Source organism: Aulonocara sp. 'chitande type north' Nkhata Bay, linkage group LG4, assembly GCF_057382095.1.
Source record: "Aulonocara sp. 'chitande type north' Nkhata Bay isolate Kocher_YH1m ecotype deep benthic linkage group LG4, A_spYH_male_GT1.1, whole genome shotgun sequence".
Lineage (NCBI taxonomy): Eukaryota > Metazoa > Chordata > Actinopteri > Cichliformes > Cichlidae > Aulonocara > Aulonocara sp. 'chitande type north' Nkhata Bay.
Window position 1 is genome coordinate 31,914,067 of NC_141347.1, and position 15,083 is coordinate 31,929,149.

Genomic DNA, 15,083 nt, shown 5'->3' on the forward strand with positions numbered 1-15,083 from the left:
TTAGGAAAAGTGCAGCTCCTCCTGCACATACACAGAAAGACCGACAGTTTCAAAGTTCCCCTCCAAACAGGAGTTTTATCATCAAGGCTCTTAACTGGGCGTTGGATGCTTGTTTGTTCTCATAAGCACATGAACTGGGTTAATGACGTCCACTAGGACCTGCCAAGGAGGCAGTGCAATGCAATCCTTGCTGCTATCTGTGCAGATACTTTATATCATATGCAATATATATGGAGCTACTGCAGTGGACCTCAAAATGTATTTATTTATTTATTTATTTCTTGGATTGCTTTTCACTTGTGACGACTTATCCCTGAATATGTAAGAAGAGCATTTACATCCCTGGATTGGTTCATTTTAAGTGCTTTCCGAGAAGCTATAATTTTACAGGGGGAAAAAAGGAAACTTTTTTTTTTTTAAGTTAACCACAGCAAGGACCTATTCATAGACAGGCATCCATTACGTTTAACCAGATCGGTCTCTACAAGAAGAAGAAAAAGCTACTTCTGCTACAAAGAATTATTAAGGTTTTAAAATAATACAAAAGAAGGACTTCTAGTCCCTTCAGTCTTTTGCCATAGGTATCGTGTCCCTCAGATTTATGGTAAGGAGGAAAAAAACCTTCTTGAAGAAGTCTCCAGTCTACAGGGGTAATCAGTGTCTGGGAAACTGGCTGAATACGTTACATGTTGTTTTATTATACCAGAGATTTGCCGGGTACACTTTCAGAGGATCACAGATCATGTCAGATGGACTAAACCCACCTGTGATTCTTAGAGTACATGTGACTTTTCAAAATCCATTTGTGTGATCAATGTCTATAGAAGCTGGACCAAAACGAGAAAAGATAATAAACCTTAAAGGATAAAGTAAGGCTAATCTAAAATCCCTTTTCAGCAAGCTTGAGGCTAGATTATAATGGCAGGTCAACTATTTCAATACCAGCATTTGTTTGCTTTTTTTTTTTTTTTTTAACCAGACTGCACTCCTGTGGTCTTAGCATATAGAGTTAAAGGACAGACTTATTCAGTCTTTTACACCTCCACATTATGTGTCCATACGCCTGTTTTCTCACGGACTCGCATGGATAGCTCGTGATTCATCTGCTGTAGTAGCAGACCTTGCATTTCACTATGGTGCCATTTTCCTTTTTGCACCTACTCTCTGTGCTGTCGCCATCGCTAGAGTTCACTAGCTGAGAACAACCTGATGTGCCTTGCTTTAGTCCAATCTGTTATGTTACTTATTCCACTGATCTTATGCTGAGTTTTGCCCTGCTCGAAACTAACGTGGAAGCCACACAGCCGCTCCTGCTCTGTACACTATATATGCATCTATTGTTGTCTGAAAAAACTGAATGTTTCCTTAATGTAAATTAATAATTGTACTTCGAGTTTACCAGTTTAATTTCTTGTAGATTTAAATGACAAAAACAGTTACGTTTCTCTTCGTTAAGCCCACTCAGTTAGCTCTACAAGAAACCACTCGAAATACACAAGGCCCTCACATCCCTTTACCAGTGCGTAATTTAAAAGCAGATTTGTGCATTTCCACTACAAAACATTGGTAGTACCAAAAAACTGACCCTGGGAAAGTGCCATATCATTGCTAGGACCTAAGTTGAAAGCACTGATGGTGGCTGTAGAAAAGGCTAGTGTACCAGATTCACAAATTTGCAACCCACACATTCGGTCCTATTAAACCCACGTGCAGTGGACTGGTTCTCAAAAAGTAGCCTGGCAGCTATAGTTCTTTGAATGGGTAGCATAAACACACAGTACAGTGTATAAACTGCCTTACAGTAATAGTATGCAGGTTGTAGAGAATATCACTGCGAAGGTGAAGTCTTAGTACTCACATGTCACACTGTTACTAATTCAGTTGCACTGGCTCCCCATTAACTTCAGATTTCACTTTAAGATTCTGATTTTGACTTTCAGAGCTCTGCATGGAGAAGCACCAGCATACACGAGTGAACTCTTACATGCATACATCTCCAGATCATCCCAGAGGCCATGTAATCAGGGGCTGCTGGCTATGCATCATATAAGCCTGAGAACTAAAGCAAAGAGTTTTGCAACAGTGGCCCAGACTCTGCAACTCTCTCCCCCACAGAGCCCCGAGCTCTGTGGACTGATCTCTTAGATATCAGCTAAAACCTCATCTTTTTAAACGTGCTTTTGCAGAACTTTCTGGCATTTTTGTCATGAAGCGCTTTGTGCTGCTGATCTTAAAGACCCTAAATGAAATTTGACTTACTCAAATATGCTTATTTACATTTAAATGAATCAATGGGTTTTATATTTTTAGTGGTGACTGAGTTTTCAAACTGAGTTTAAGGGTTTTTGATCAATACTCAGCAATGGCAATATAACAATTTAAAAGCAAAAAGCTGAACAGTATGATTACTTTCTAGAAAGGACACTGTTTATTCTGGATGAGCCGCTGATCACACTCTCAAACCTGCCTTATAAAGTCAGTATAAATGAATCGAAGGAGGACATCACGTCTGGATAGAAACATCAGTTAATCCATAAGGGCAGTGACAGGCTACAATGTAATCAGCCTTACATTTACACTGAAAATCATTACTCTCTCCTCTCATTTACTGGCCCATTACAAATCCAACGTGCAGAAACAGAGTGCAAACAGATCATGTGTAACTGTCCAAATACTTAGACTGCACTGTAAATGTACTTATTTAAGCCACACAGCTAAGTTGAAAAACTGCAAATACAACCCATTTCATCATCCCTGTTCTCTCTCCCTCTCGCTTTTCAACTTAAACCAGGCAATTTGAGCAGCTGCATCATACTCAAAATGAGAACGAGGATGAGGATTAACCTGAATCTGTTATACTCAGGCAGGAGTGCTGAAGAAGTCTGGATCTGAGGAGGAGATGTCGGGAAAGCCACCATATTAGCCTGTTAGTCACAGTACGACTCCACCCTGATGCACTGCACAGTTGGGTAAACACTGCTTAGGTCAGGAAACCACATGGGACTCAGACTACCTCTCGCAATCCCAAGCCAAAAACCTCTGATACACCTCTTAATGCACCGTAAACAAGCAGCGTAAAAAAAATCATCCAGTCCACTTTGAAACTGAAAACTAACTGGAAAACAGCCGCAGCCTCACCTTGGTTTCATTTTGCATAATTAGTAAATCAATGCTGTGTAGATTAGTCTTCCATTTCAAGGTCAGTGGAGCAGGTACAATGAATAAGAATGAAACAAAAAGGGAAACATCTCTAATACGCACATAGAAGAGGCTCAAAGTCGCTACAAGAACACAGGATGTGTAGATGAAATCAAAAGAGGCAGATTTTTGGAACTAACGAGCAACTTATCAATTATCGGTGATACAAAGCATCGGCACACTTACAACAAATTAATTCAAGACTATTCTCTGTTTGTATTTATAAACAGATCTGAAACAGTTTTGAGTAAACAACATGTACATCGTTTCACCAGTATTTCGGTGTTTAGAAGGTGACTCAAAAGGAAAATGAGGGTAGAAGTGCAAGGTGAGTCAGTCATAATGCAAGTCCTGGGAGACAGTCTGTAAAGTTTCATGTGAAGTTTCCATCATAGGCTGCAGGCATCCTCGGGCAATTCTCCCAGCAGTTCATCCAGGTCATCATCTGTGCAACAAACACACAGGTCAGCACATGAGACAGTATTTTAATGCCTCAGACATTTGATTAAACAAAAACAAAACAGCAATGATTGCAATTTTTCAACTACAATCATCAGGGGTTAGTTATTAAGTAAAAAACACACATGGTACTGGTTTCATCTTGTAATGCTCTAATACTCAGTTGGATGAAAAACAAAGCAATGCATTTTTTATTAGGTGCTGCTGCAAATGCAAAATGCAAAGAGTGATTTGATGGTGATGCCAGATCAAAGGCCATGACGGCATCATAACGGATTTGTAGAATAAACAGTTTGAATATAGCATTTTAATCCAGTTTTCCTGCTCGCATGCATCGAGGCAGTGAGCTGCTGTGACCACTGGAAGCAATTCAGTTTGTTCTTTCAACACGTGGGCGGGAGGAGCTGGAGCTCAAACAGCACCCCCTGTGACCACTGGATGTCATTGCTATTATTGGTTTTTAGACTGCGCTCCAGAATTTTAGACCATAGCTAGATGTTGATCAGCCTAAGATGCTAACATTTCACATTTCTGCATGGAAATTCTCAGCTGTGGATTTCTTAGGATTTGTCCTCCAAAGACAGTCACTGTGTTTGTCATTTAGGCAAATTGAGGTAAAATTCTGGGACTAAGAATCCTAAACATGGCTTGCCTTTTTGCATCATATCATTTTTAGATATGAGATAAATATTTGCTCATCAGACAAAAAAAACAAAAAAACAAACAAAAACAGTTTAAAAACAAATCAGGCTATGACTGATAGGGTTTCAGAATTGCAGTCAAATGCCAATGACCAAACATCATTAATGTTTTATTCGGAAAATAACTCCTTATATTTCAGAGCGACAGCAGGCGAGCTCACGATGTGAGAAGAATTAATCTCTCTTCTGCTTCTCTACAAGTGTTGTTTGTACTAAGCTCTTTTCTCCCTGTCTGCAAGTGTTACTGCATGTGCCCCACCTGCATCCCAGCTTGGCCCCTGTGGTGCTGTGCTCCCACCACGCTCCAGGGAGCCTCTGCCACTGTCTACAGGGGCTCGAGGGTCTCCCTCTCGCTCTGTGTGTCTTTCCCAATCTTTTCCCTCGTCATCCTCTTCATCAAACATCAGCTGCATGCAGGAAACTGGCTCCCGAAGGACACCGGGAGACTGAGTGGGTGACAGCAACATCGGCTCCTAGAAAAGAATGAATATGTTTCAAAGGGACTGATGACAGGTTGACAGGACATATATCTAAAAAGAAAAAAAGTAAATATGTTTTTGTATTTCTTGGAATGTAGACGTGCTAATCTTATTTTCAGCAGCAGCCATCCTGCTCACCAGGACCAGAGGGGGAAGCTGAGTGGAGGTCAGACTGACTCCATCAGCAGCGTAGATCCTCAGCAGGTTATTGGAAGTTACATTCAGGTAATGGTTACGATGGGAGGGGGAAAACACACCCACCTGTTCACAGAAGTAAGAAACTGATTTGTAACCACTGTATAACTCAGATACAACACTATAGTTATACGATTGTGGGCGGTATGCCTTACTTGTTTGAGCAGCAGCACAGCCCCGACCTTAAGCTCCTCTGCTCTGTCCTCTAAAAGACGCCGATGAATAGTTCCCTGAATCTCCCCTTCAGTCCAAAGCATTATAAAGAAGTACAAAAAACATTTAAACACACACAACTACTCATAACTTCTCACAAAAGATACATTTTAGCTGCATAAACACATCCTCACTTTTTCACTTTCCTTCTTGAATACAAATGTTTTTATCCATAATCTGCATTTTATGATCAAAATGTATGAAACGCTTCATTATTTACCTTCTTTTTTTATTAATCTAGCAATAATTTTTTTTATTTTCTGGACAGGCAACCACCAAAAAGTCTGATAATTCAATGAAATGGCATGAAAGCTCTCACTTTAATGTGCATGTGAGTGTGCACATTTGCACAAGATAAGAAGAAAACATGGAGAATTCACAAAAAGATACCAGTCAGAATTTCTTTTCCTTCTATTCACATTTGAGTAGAAGACAAACTGACCCCCAAACAGCATAAAGGTAAAGATGAAAGATTCCTTTTAATCTGCTGCTACCAGGTTATATAATACCCAAAGGAGTATTACTCCAAGGGAAGTTCAACACAGCCAGGCTTTCTTTGCTGTAGCTGGCTCAACAAAACCTAAAACCTTTCACTGTTACGCCAGGCTTTCTGCTTCCCGCCCTGTGTGACGCTCTCATAAAACCGGGCATTACATACATCACGACTCTTATCCACAAAACGATCCCTATGAGCGTCCCTACTACAATCAGAGAGCTTATCAGGTGATGATAAATAGATAAAGAACATTAAAAAAAATAACAGTAAAATGCAACACTGTTGCAGTTAAGATGATACTGAAGACCAGAGATTTAGCACCAGGTAAAAATAAATATAATTCTAATAGTGGCCGTTCCAGCAGTGTTAAAGAAACTCGACAGCAGATTAACGAATACAGTCTTGTGAGAATTTAATGCACAATTAGCGTTTCATTCAATGGTTTTACTAAGGTGCAACTTAACAATGTGCACATATAAAACATCTTTGGAAAGCAGAGAATCTATAATGCGCTTAAAACAGGCTGTAAATAAAACAATCAGTGAAAACACTGCACTTGTACTCAATTTTAAAGTGAAACTTGGAACATAACCGGCTCCTGAGCAGTTTGTGTGTTCAGCAGTAATTCAGACAGGTAAAAAGTATCTTGAGCCACAGGAAACTCCGTAAACCCCTCAAGTGATCCAAATTTGCAGGATTTATGAATACTCTGCTTGCCAACTCGACCAGCTCTGCCAACTCTGAAACCTTGACCCAGCAATCATTAGCTACGAGCTCCAGCTGCCTAGCACTGAAAGTTAAAATAATTCATGCCGACAAAGCAGGAGAAGGCTCCAAAATGACAGCAAAGTGTATTCATTTAGCCGTTTCTTCAGTTCATAAAGAGCCAGCAGTTAATAGATCAAGGTCAAGTTGATGTTAATTACAAGAAATTCATATCAAAATCACCATGTGACACCAAAAGACCTTGGGGAAGACACAGCAGACTCCTTTGTCTGAAAAATAGTTGAAATTTTGCAAATGAACATCTAAAAGCATTTTAGATGTTCATTTGGTTCATTTAGGAACCAAAAATTTGACTAATGAAGTTGAAACGAGGCGTAGAAAGGGTGGGTGCAGCAGCGAGTAGCACTTGGAAAAGTTTCCTTAGCAAAAGCAAGACTGGATTATACTCATTACCAGCAAAATCTGAAGACAAAAAAATATCATAATCTCTGTAAAAAACAAACAAAACTCAGGACAAAAACAGACAATCATAAGCACAGATGCCTTCTGCAGTAGCAACAGAGAGAAAGGTCTCTACCAAAAGTCTCTCCATGCCGTGATGCACACCAAAGGACATTATTAAGAGTCGACCATCTAGGATGCCCCATAATTTGCTTTGGGCCTTTTTTTGGCCATTTTGAAACTAAAACAGGAAACTGAGTGTGAAGTTTAAAAAAATAAAAAATAAATGTAAATAAATAAATGGAAGAATCAGGTCACATTTTACATGCCTAGCTATTCACAGTAACCCAAAGTTTTGCAAGCCAATCCACATTTCTAACAATGTAGGAAAGCTTTTTCCACACTTTGTGATGTGATTATTCCGGGTAAATATTCAAACCCAAGAGGATTCAAATATTCACGTTTGACGGAAATTTCCAAAAGAAACCAGAGACAGCAGCATTTTGCACACATTTCCATAAACTTTCTGACATATTTAGTGTAACGGTTTGGGCAAAAAAACAAAATCAAAAACACAACAGGAAAGCCAAAAAAAAAGAAGAATATGAACAGTGTGTCACTCTGAATAAATCCGAGATTGTATTGAGAGCTTCAGAACAAGCCTGGAATAAAAACCTTTTAACACCACAGCTTCCTTCTTCAAACTCATAAGAATAAAACTGCATGTTTATTAGACAGCTAAGCTGCATCTAAAGATCCTCATCAGCATCTCCCAGATATGGTTCTTCTGTTTTCATACAAATATAAAAATATCAGAAAATAGTGAAAAACTTTCCTGAAGCTCAGAATGACACCTAAATCCACAGCAGACTCTGCTGTCAAGAACGTGATCTAAAGATCCGTGTTTCCGTTTTTTTTCCACCACCAGACTGCTGTCATACGCACCGAGTCGTGTTTATGTACACATTAGGAATATTTTACCCATTTTAAACTGCAAAAAGTCCACAAATGGAGGCTCGAGGGATCGGCAGCGACATGAAAGAGTTCATCACTCACCAGAAGCAAGTGTTTGAATCCCCATTTTTCATACTTATACATACACACACATTATGATGAAAGCCCAATATTTTTGTTAATGATAAATGATTAAGATACTAATATGTTGATTAATTTCTCCTCAGCTTGTTTTTTTCCCCCCAGCACTAGTGGATGTTAAGCGTGCGCTGTTAGCAGCTTCTCAGATAACACTGTCTGCTGGGTAAAAAGCAAAGAACCTTCCAGCAGGTCAGGGTCACATGACTAAGCAAACAGTTTCTTGTGGTGTCAGAAGCACTTAATACCCGCCCACTACTGATGCCAATCTGTGGCAATTGAATCACTAATAAGCACTTAAGTCCGGTGTTGAGAGCAACATCCACTCCTGAGTGATGATAATGAGTTCACCTCATGTGGCTGCTCTCTGGGGGCCATGGCAACCGACTCAGCTTAGAGGTGCAGCAGACAAAAGTGGGGGGAAAGGTTTAAGAAAGAGCGGGAGAGGAAACGAGCGGTGGGAAGAAAGAGGCGTCCTGCTGTTTGGGCAAGACGGGGTGTGTGTACATGTGTGTGTATGTGTGCACGCAATCAAGCGTGTTACAATAGCTGAACTCTGCTCTCGTACCTCGTGGAGCTCAATCAGGCGAGCTCCCAGTGAGCAAATGTCAAATGTGCAGGAAAAAGCTCGCAGCTCCTCTGCTCCCATGGTTCAGCACTAGTTAACACGCTTTCCTGTTTCTTTTCCCTACCGAAGTTTGCTTTGAGGCTCAAGTGCTCTACTAGAGTCGAGCATTGTAATTGATTCACAATGAATCATCATACAGGGAGTGCAGGATTATTAGGCAAGTTGTATTTTTGAGGAATAATGTTATTATTGAACAACAACCATGTTCTCAATGAACCCAAAAAACTCATTAATATCAAAGCTGAATGTTTTTGGAAGTAGTTTTTAGTTTTAGCCATTTTAGGGGGATATCTGTGTGTGCAGGTGACTATTACTGTGCATAATTATTAGGCAACTTAACAAAAAACAAATATATACCCATTTCAATTATTATTATTTTTTTTTTTTTTTACCAGTGACACCAATATAACATCTCCACATTCACAAATATACATTTCTGACATTCAAAAACAAAACAAAAACAAATCAGCGACCAATATAGCCACCTTTCTTTGCAAGGACACTCAAAAGCCTGCCATCCATGGATTCTGTCAGTGTTTTGATCTGTTCACCATCAACATTGCGTGCAGCAGCAACCACAGCCTCCCAGACACTGTTCAGAGAGGTGTACTGTTTTCCCTCCTTGTAAATCTCACATTTGATGATGGACCACAGGTTCTCAATGGGGTTCAGATCAGGTGAACAAGGAGGCCATGTCATTAGTTTTTCTTCTTTTATACCCTTTCTTGCCAGCCACGCTGTGGAGTACTTGGACGCGTGTGATGGAGCATTGTCCTGCATGAAAATCATGTTTTTCTTGAAGGATGCAGACTTCTCCCTGTACCACTGCTTGAAGAAGGTGTCTTCCAGAAACTGGCAGTAGGACTGGGAGTTGAGCTTGACTCCATCCTCAACCCGAAAAGGCCCCACAAGCTCATCTTTGATGATACCAGCCCAAACCAGTACTCCACCTCCACCCTGCTGGCGTCTGAGTCGGACTGGAACTCTCTGCCCTTTACCAATCCAGCCACGGGCCCATCCATCTGGCCCATCAAGACTCACTCTCATTTCATCAGTCCATAAAACCTTAGAAAAATCAGTCTTGAGATATTTCTTGGCCCAGTCTTGACGTTTCAGCTTGTGTGTCTTGTTCAGTGGTGGTCGTCTTTCAGCCTTTCTTACCTTGGCCATGTCTCTGAGTATTGCACACCTTGTGCTTTTGGGCACTCCAGTGATGTTGCAGCTCTGAAATATGGCCAAACTGGTGGCAAGTGGCATCTTGGCAGCTGCACGCTTGACTTTTCTCAGTTCATGGGCAGTTATTTTGCAACTTGGTTTTTCCACACGCTTCTTGCGACCCTGTTGACTATTTTGAATGAAACGCTTGATTGTTCGATGATCACGCTTCAGAAGCTTTGCAATTTTGAGACTGCTGCATCCCTCTGCAAGATATCTCACTATTTTTGACTTTTCTGTGCCTGTCAAGTCCTTCTTTTGACCCATTTTGCCAAAGGAAAGGACGTTGCCTAATAATTCTGCACTCCCTGTATTTATTTTAAGACTGAGTGTGTCTGGGTTTGTCTGTTACCTGTCGGGTCCTTAAACACTGCCTTGGCATCAGTATGCGTGTGGACGATGCTCTTCAGAAGCACAGCCATGTTTGGAACTTTATTTCTGACCAGCTGTTTCAGTGCAGCCTAACAAGAAGAGGGAAAATACACACACAGACACACACACACGATAACTTTTGCTAACAATATTGCTAAATAATTAATGGATTAACAGATTAAATATAAAAAGTTGATCATTCATCTTTTTAGTAATGGTTCAAGCAAAAATATCTAATTCTTTCTTATAAAATGGGTCTGAAGCATTTCTATGTTGAATACAGTAGAAAACAGAACACAATTAAGTGTTAAGAAAAACATGGAAGCTAAATAATTCAGCTGAGGATTGTGTGATGACAGTCTGATTTCATGGCACACATTTTACTCACATATATATTTAATGTTAGTATTATAAGAAAATAACCGAATCAACTGTTTGTTTGTTTTTAATTGTGTAAACACATGTTCTGTGCTCCAATTGGATACTGAATTTTAAGAACTCTTGTGTGCAATTTCAGATTCTTTTTCTAAATCTTCAAATTTAAGCTCTAAATCTATCAGCACATCAGGGATAATGGGCTTTTCACATAAGAGCCTACCACCTGCACTATTTATTACATTTTCGATGGGAAGAGTCGGAGGACCGGAGGTCTAGCTGGGCTGATTGGCTGGTAGTACAGTGGGCAAGTGCAAGCCCAGACAACTGCTGGCTGTGCACACAAATCAAGAACACGCTCGTCTCCCACAAAGATAAAAAAAAAACCATAAATGAATAAAAAAAAAAAAAATCATCTTTTGAGGTTCTGGGGCAGAATTACGCTTGTTTATCCAACAAAATGCTTCTGCAATATAACAGCATGGAGGAAATTTTATTTTGGCAGTGGACTACCTGCAGCTGTAGGATGTGCAATTTAAAATTTACAGGGACATAAACATGAAGGTTGGTTTCTGGGAGGCGGCTGGGGACTTGGCACCGTAAACGGCCAGCCAGGATGCCTCGCAAATGGACAGAATTATTGCTTTTTACCTTGTTTGAGTGTGGCCTCTGATGTTTTGGTGGCTGTGAGCACAAAGCAAGAGAAAGCCCGAGTATATTTGCAGCCTTCCTTCTCTCAGTGACGGCCAGTTTAAAAACTTCAGTGTTGCTGATGCAGCGTGGTGTTGAATCTAAACCACATTCGCTTTAATTCACAGCACTGCCGTAAAGAGAGTGCAAAGTGCACTGTGACTGGGTGAAAATATGGCATCATATTGTCCAGGAGGGGTTTGACTTCTGTGCAAAGCCACATGTTGTCTTTTACGCAAGTGCTGAAGGTACAGGGTTTGGAGTTGCTTAAAAGTGCCACATGTGGGTGTAATACTTTTGACATCAACTAGAATGCGAGGGTCTGTTTGAATCTCTTCATGTGGACATCCATGTGCCCTCCAATGTGCCAAAACTGCAAGGTCGCCAGCTGTGCAAGCGTCCCTCAAGTGGAATAGGAACAACTAATCATCTGTGATGTCCACAGCTGTCTGCAAGTGTTTGCACTGGATTAAAAACCCAGCCTTATTTACTTTAGATAAACTGTAAGTGTTCAGTCATTCCGATAATCTATGATAACCTGATGCTTTGAAAGAAACTTTACAAATGATATCAAATCTTCTCCAGTGTACCAACCTACTGATTAACCTCGGTTTTTAAATTAACCCTCGACACAAATCTGGTGTTACGAAGATATACTGATGGAAGTAAATACACAGCAGTGAGCAGGATTTCCTCTTGAGATCAACCTTTCTTTACACTGCATTTGTTAGAACACATTGAGGCAGTGTGGTCATTTGTTTATTCACGAAAAACAAGGATTTGGGGAAGCTGACATTCACGTCAACGGCTTAACCTGAGCGAGCTTATCCAGCGTCCTGCCACCGACTCTGCTCCTGTTAAATGGAGCCAGTGACAAGCAAACACAGCAGAAACCACCGTGTAAGGTTTCAAAATGACTGCCACTCAAAGCTACTTCACACTGGCGGCCCTTCACACACAGCTACAGGAGAGCGACAGCAGAGTCCCCATTAGTGTGACTGATGAGCGATCGTACTGTTTATAATTACACAACACCTCCAGGACAGCGCCGTCATTTGTCCTGATTATGCCAATAGACCTCCAACGGCGGCAAACGGGCCGTTGTGGTGTGAAGACACATAACTTGTAAAGAGGCTTGACCTAAATATTAGACAGCGCTTGAATAAACAGTACGAGTGGGACTTCTTCTCCATTTGTGTAACGACGTTGTCAGCTCACCTTGCGAAGCACCATGACCACACTGTAGGAGTGCAGGAAACATGATGGATGCCTCTCATCCAATCCCATCTCCATCTTCATCGCTGCCCAGGCACCGCCACTGAACTCTTCTTCCTCAGTCTGTGAGCTGGAAGCCTTTAACATAAAGTTTTTACACCCACAAACATACAGCGACACTATAAATGGAATTCTTAACCTTTGCTGGTTCTTCCAAGTGGCTCTAATTAATATTTCACACAAATAACTGTAAATAGTGTTATGTAGAGTACTGCATCCTGTACAAACAATGCACAAATTGGCAGGCAGCTACTCGTCCTACGTAGACTAGCTGTTGAACAGAGTGGAGCATTAAGCAGCTGATGTGCCAGATGTTTCCTTCAGGAGAGCAAAAGTGAGAGAATACTGCACTTGACATCAGGGGACTATTAACAAGCTGGATGTGTAAATAGGCAGCTCTTTTCCATCTCAGCTCATAAGGTGGTGTCAGTGCTGTTTTAGTCATTCATTTCCGCTGCCTCCATGTGGCCAATACAAAATCTGTTCATGATTTACTGGCCTCACACCGTGTGGACACCTGCCATTTTCAAGCCTTTTCTGTAATCTCGTCTGCTTTTGAAGGTGCAACAGTGATAGAAAAGATGGGAAAAAAAAAACCTGCTTTATTTACCTGACTTGGTAGTCGAGCCACAGCCCCATGGGCAGGAGTCTGAGGAACAGAAACCACAATCTCATCCAGGTTCTGACCCTGAGGCTGAGAGAGGAAATTTAAATCACTATATGCCAGCAAGGTGGGAAATAAAAACAAAAAAAAACCCCAAAACAGAACACATAACTAATTCATTTTCTTTCTGAGTTCTACTCAGGCATCTTTGCCTTGGCTTGACCGTGCTTGTGCTTTCATTTGCAGAAAGCCAGATTAGGAGAGAGTGCATCAGCATCACATGAGACCAACCTGCTGTGGCAGAAGCCCAGCTGGACCAGGGAAGCGCCGGGTCCTGGGCTGGCGTGGCTCTGAGCGAGGCCTCTTCTTGGGAAGCTTATTGGAGGCAGAGACTAGCTGGACCAGGCGATTGGTGAGTACTGGCGTGTGAAGAGGATGAGAGTTCACAGAGGGAGAGGGGGAGGAAGGAGGTGCCGGGGAGACTGTATCAAAGAGGTTGCGGGGCTGAGAGGAGGGTCTTGGAGTTGTACATGTTTTCTGTGGCTGCTGAGGTTTGTTAACCGTCCTGGAAAAAGAGCTCAGGGCTGGAGAAGTTGCAGTGAAGCCACGGAAAACGTCAGACTTCTGTGGAGGGGCTAATGGGAAAGCAGGACATGGATTTGGATGTTGGACAGGTGGAAAAGGAGCCAACTTGTGACCAGTGGAGCTAGAAGTCTTGGATGCGGCACTAAGCTCCCTCACTGTCCGAACAGGTAGTGTCTGAGTCTGTCCACAGGTCGAGGGTCGCAGCATTTTGGCTGGAGGCTCTACTGTGGGTGCACGTGGAGCAGGAGGTTCAGGCATCCGTCCCATTTGGCCATCACATTCCTCCAGGTCTGCTAGGTCAACATCCCAGTCATCAAAGTCATCCTGAGCCACACAGGGCTTCGGCAGCCCCTTAGCGTGAGCGTGACTCTGTTGTGTTGCCCGATTTGGCTCAGAGTTATTCAACGTGGGAGAAGGAGTAGGGAGAGGAGAGCGGGAATGAGAGGAAGATGAGAGCCGTCTCAACCCCAAAGCAACAGTTTGTCCCGTAGCAGTAGTGTGCGTGCTGCTCTCTGATGCTGTGCCATTGCACGGGGCAGCTGATCTCTCTCCAGTTTGCTGGAGGCAAATTTTCTCCGGCTCTCTGTGAGTAACAGAGGAGGCACGCAGAGCACAGGATGACACAGCAGCTGCCACATTGGCTGGTCCAGACACGGAGCAGGAAGCCCAGTCTGTCTCGAGCAGGTCCTGGGAAACACGCGCGCGCACACACACACACACACACACACACACACACACACACACACAGTGGGATTACGAGGGAACAGGAGGACCATTATGTGACAGAAAGCAGCCTGAAACGACAGTTAAATAAAATCAGGTGTTATTATATTTACTGATTATTACCTCATCTTCAAAGTCCTCGCCAATGCTGAAAAGGCCACTTAATTTACAGGTCTGTAACACAAACACAACAATAAAACACAGCACGAGTACCAATAAATGTCAATAATAATAATAATAGTAATAATATGTCCTGGTAAACTCGAAAACATGCCACACATTTGAGCTACTTAACGTGTATTAGCTTAGTTAGCCTCAGCTGCGTTCAGTTTGCTGGACTTACCATTGCAGTCATGGGCTATCGCGATAAAAAACCGTTGTTGATCACTTTGAACAAATATACCAGACTTTGTAAGACATTAATTGCCATTTAATGCCGGCTTACAAATATGATCTCTGCTATTTCTTTTCCTTTTTAACTACAGTTAAGTGAGACTAGCTTGCTAGCTACAGGTAAAGTTTATCTGGGCTGTACTGCTTGGTATCGCGCCGCCACGTTCAAACACGACGTGATGACGTAAGGAATGTTTTTACAAAGGAGGTTGAAGTGAAGCGA

General features: G+C 41.8%; 1 protein-coding gene across 1 annotated transcript; it reads right to left on the minus strand.

The window, feature by feature from the left end:
- Nucleotides 1-319: 319 nt before the first annotated feature.
- hrob (homologous recombination factor with OB-fold) lies at nt 320-15,064 on the minus strand. Its single transcript, XM_086289915.1, has 10 exons — nt 14,811-15,064; nt 14,591-14,641; nt 13,451-14,431; nt 13,166-13,249; nt 12,499-12,633; nt 10,196-10,304; nt 5,188-5,273; nt 4,976-5,098; nt 4,618-4,831; nt 320-3,643 (listed from the first exon to the last, which is right to left on the minus strand). Exons 1-10 carry the CDS (start codon nt 14,820-14,822, stop codon nt 3,588-3,590), a joined length of 1,851 nt encoding a protein of 616 aa, XP_086146041.1. The 5' UTR covers nt 14,823-15,064; the 3' UTR covers nt 320-3,587.
- Between the last annotated feature and the right edge of the window lie 19 nt (nt 15,065-15,083).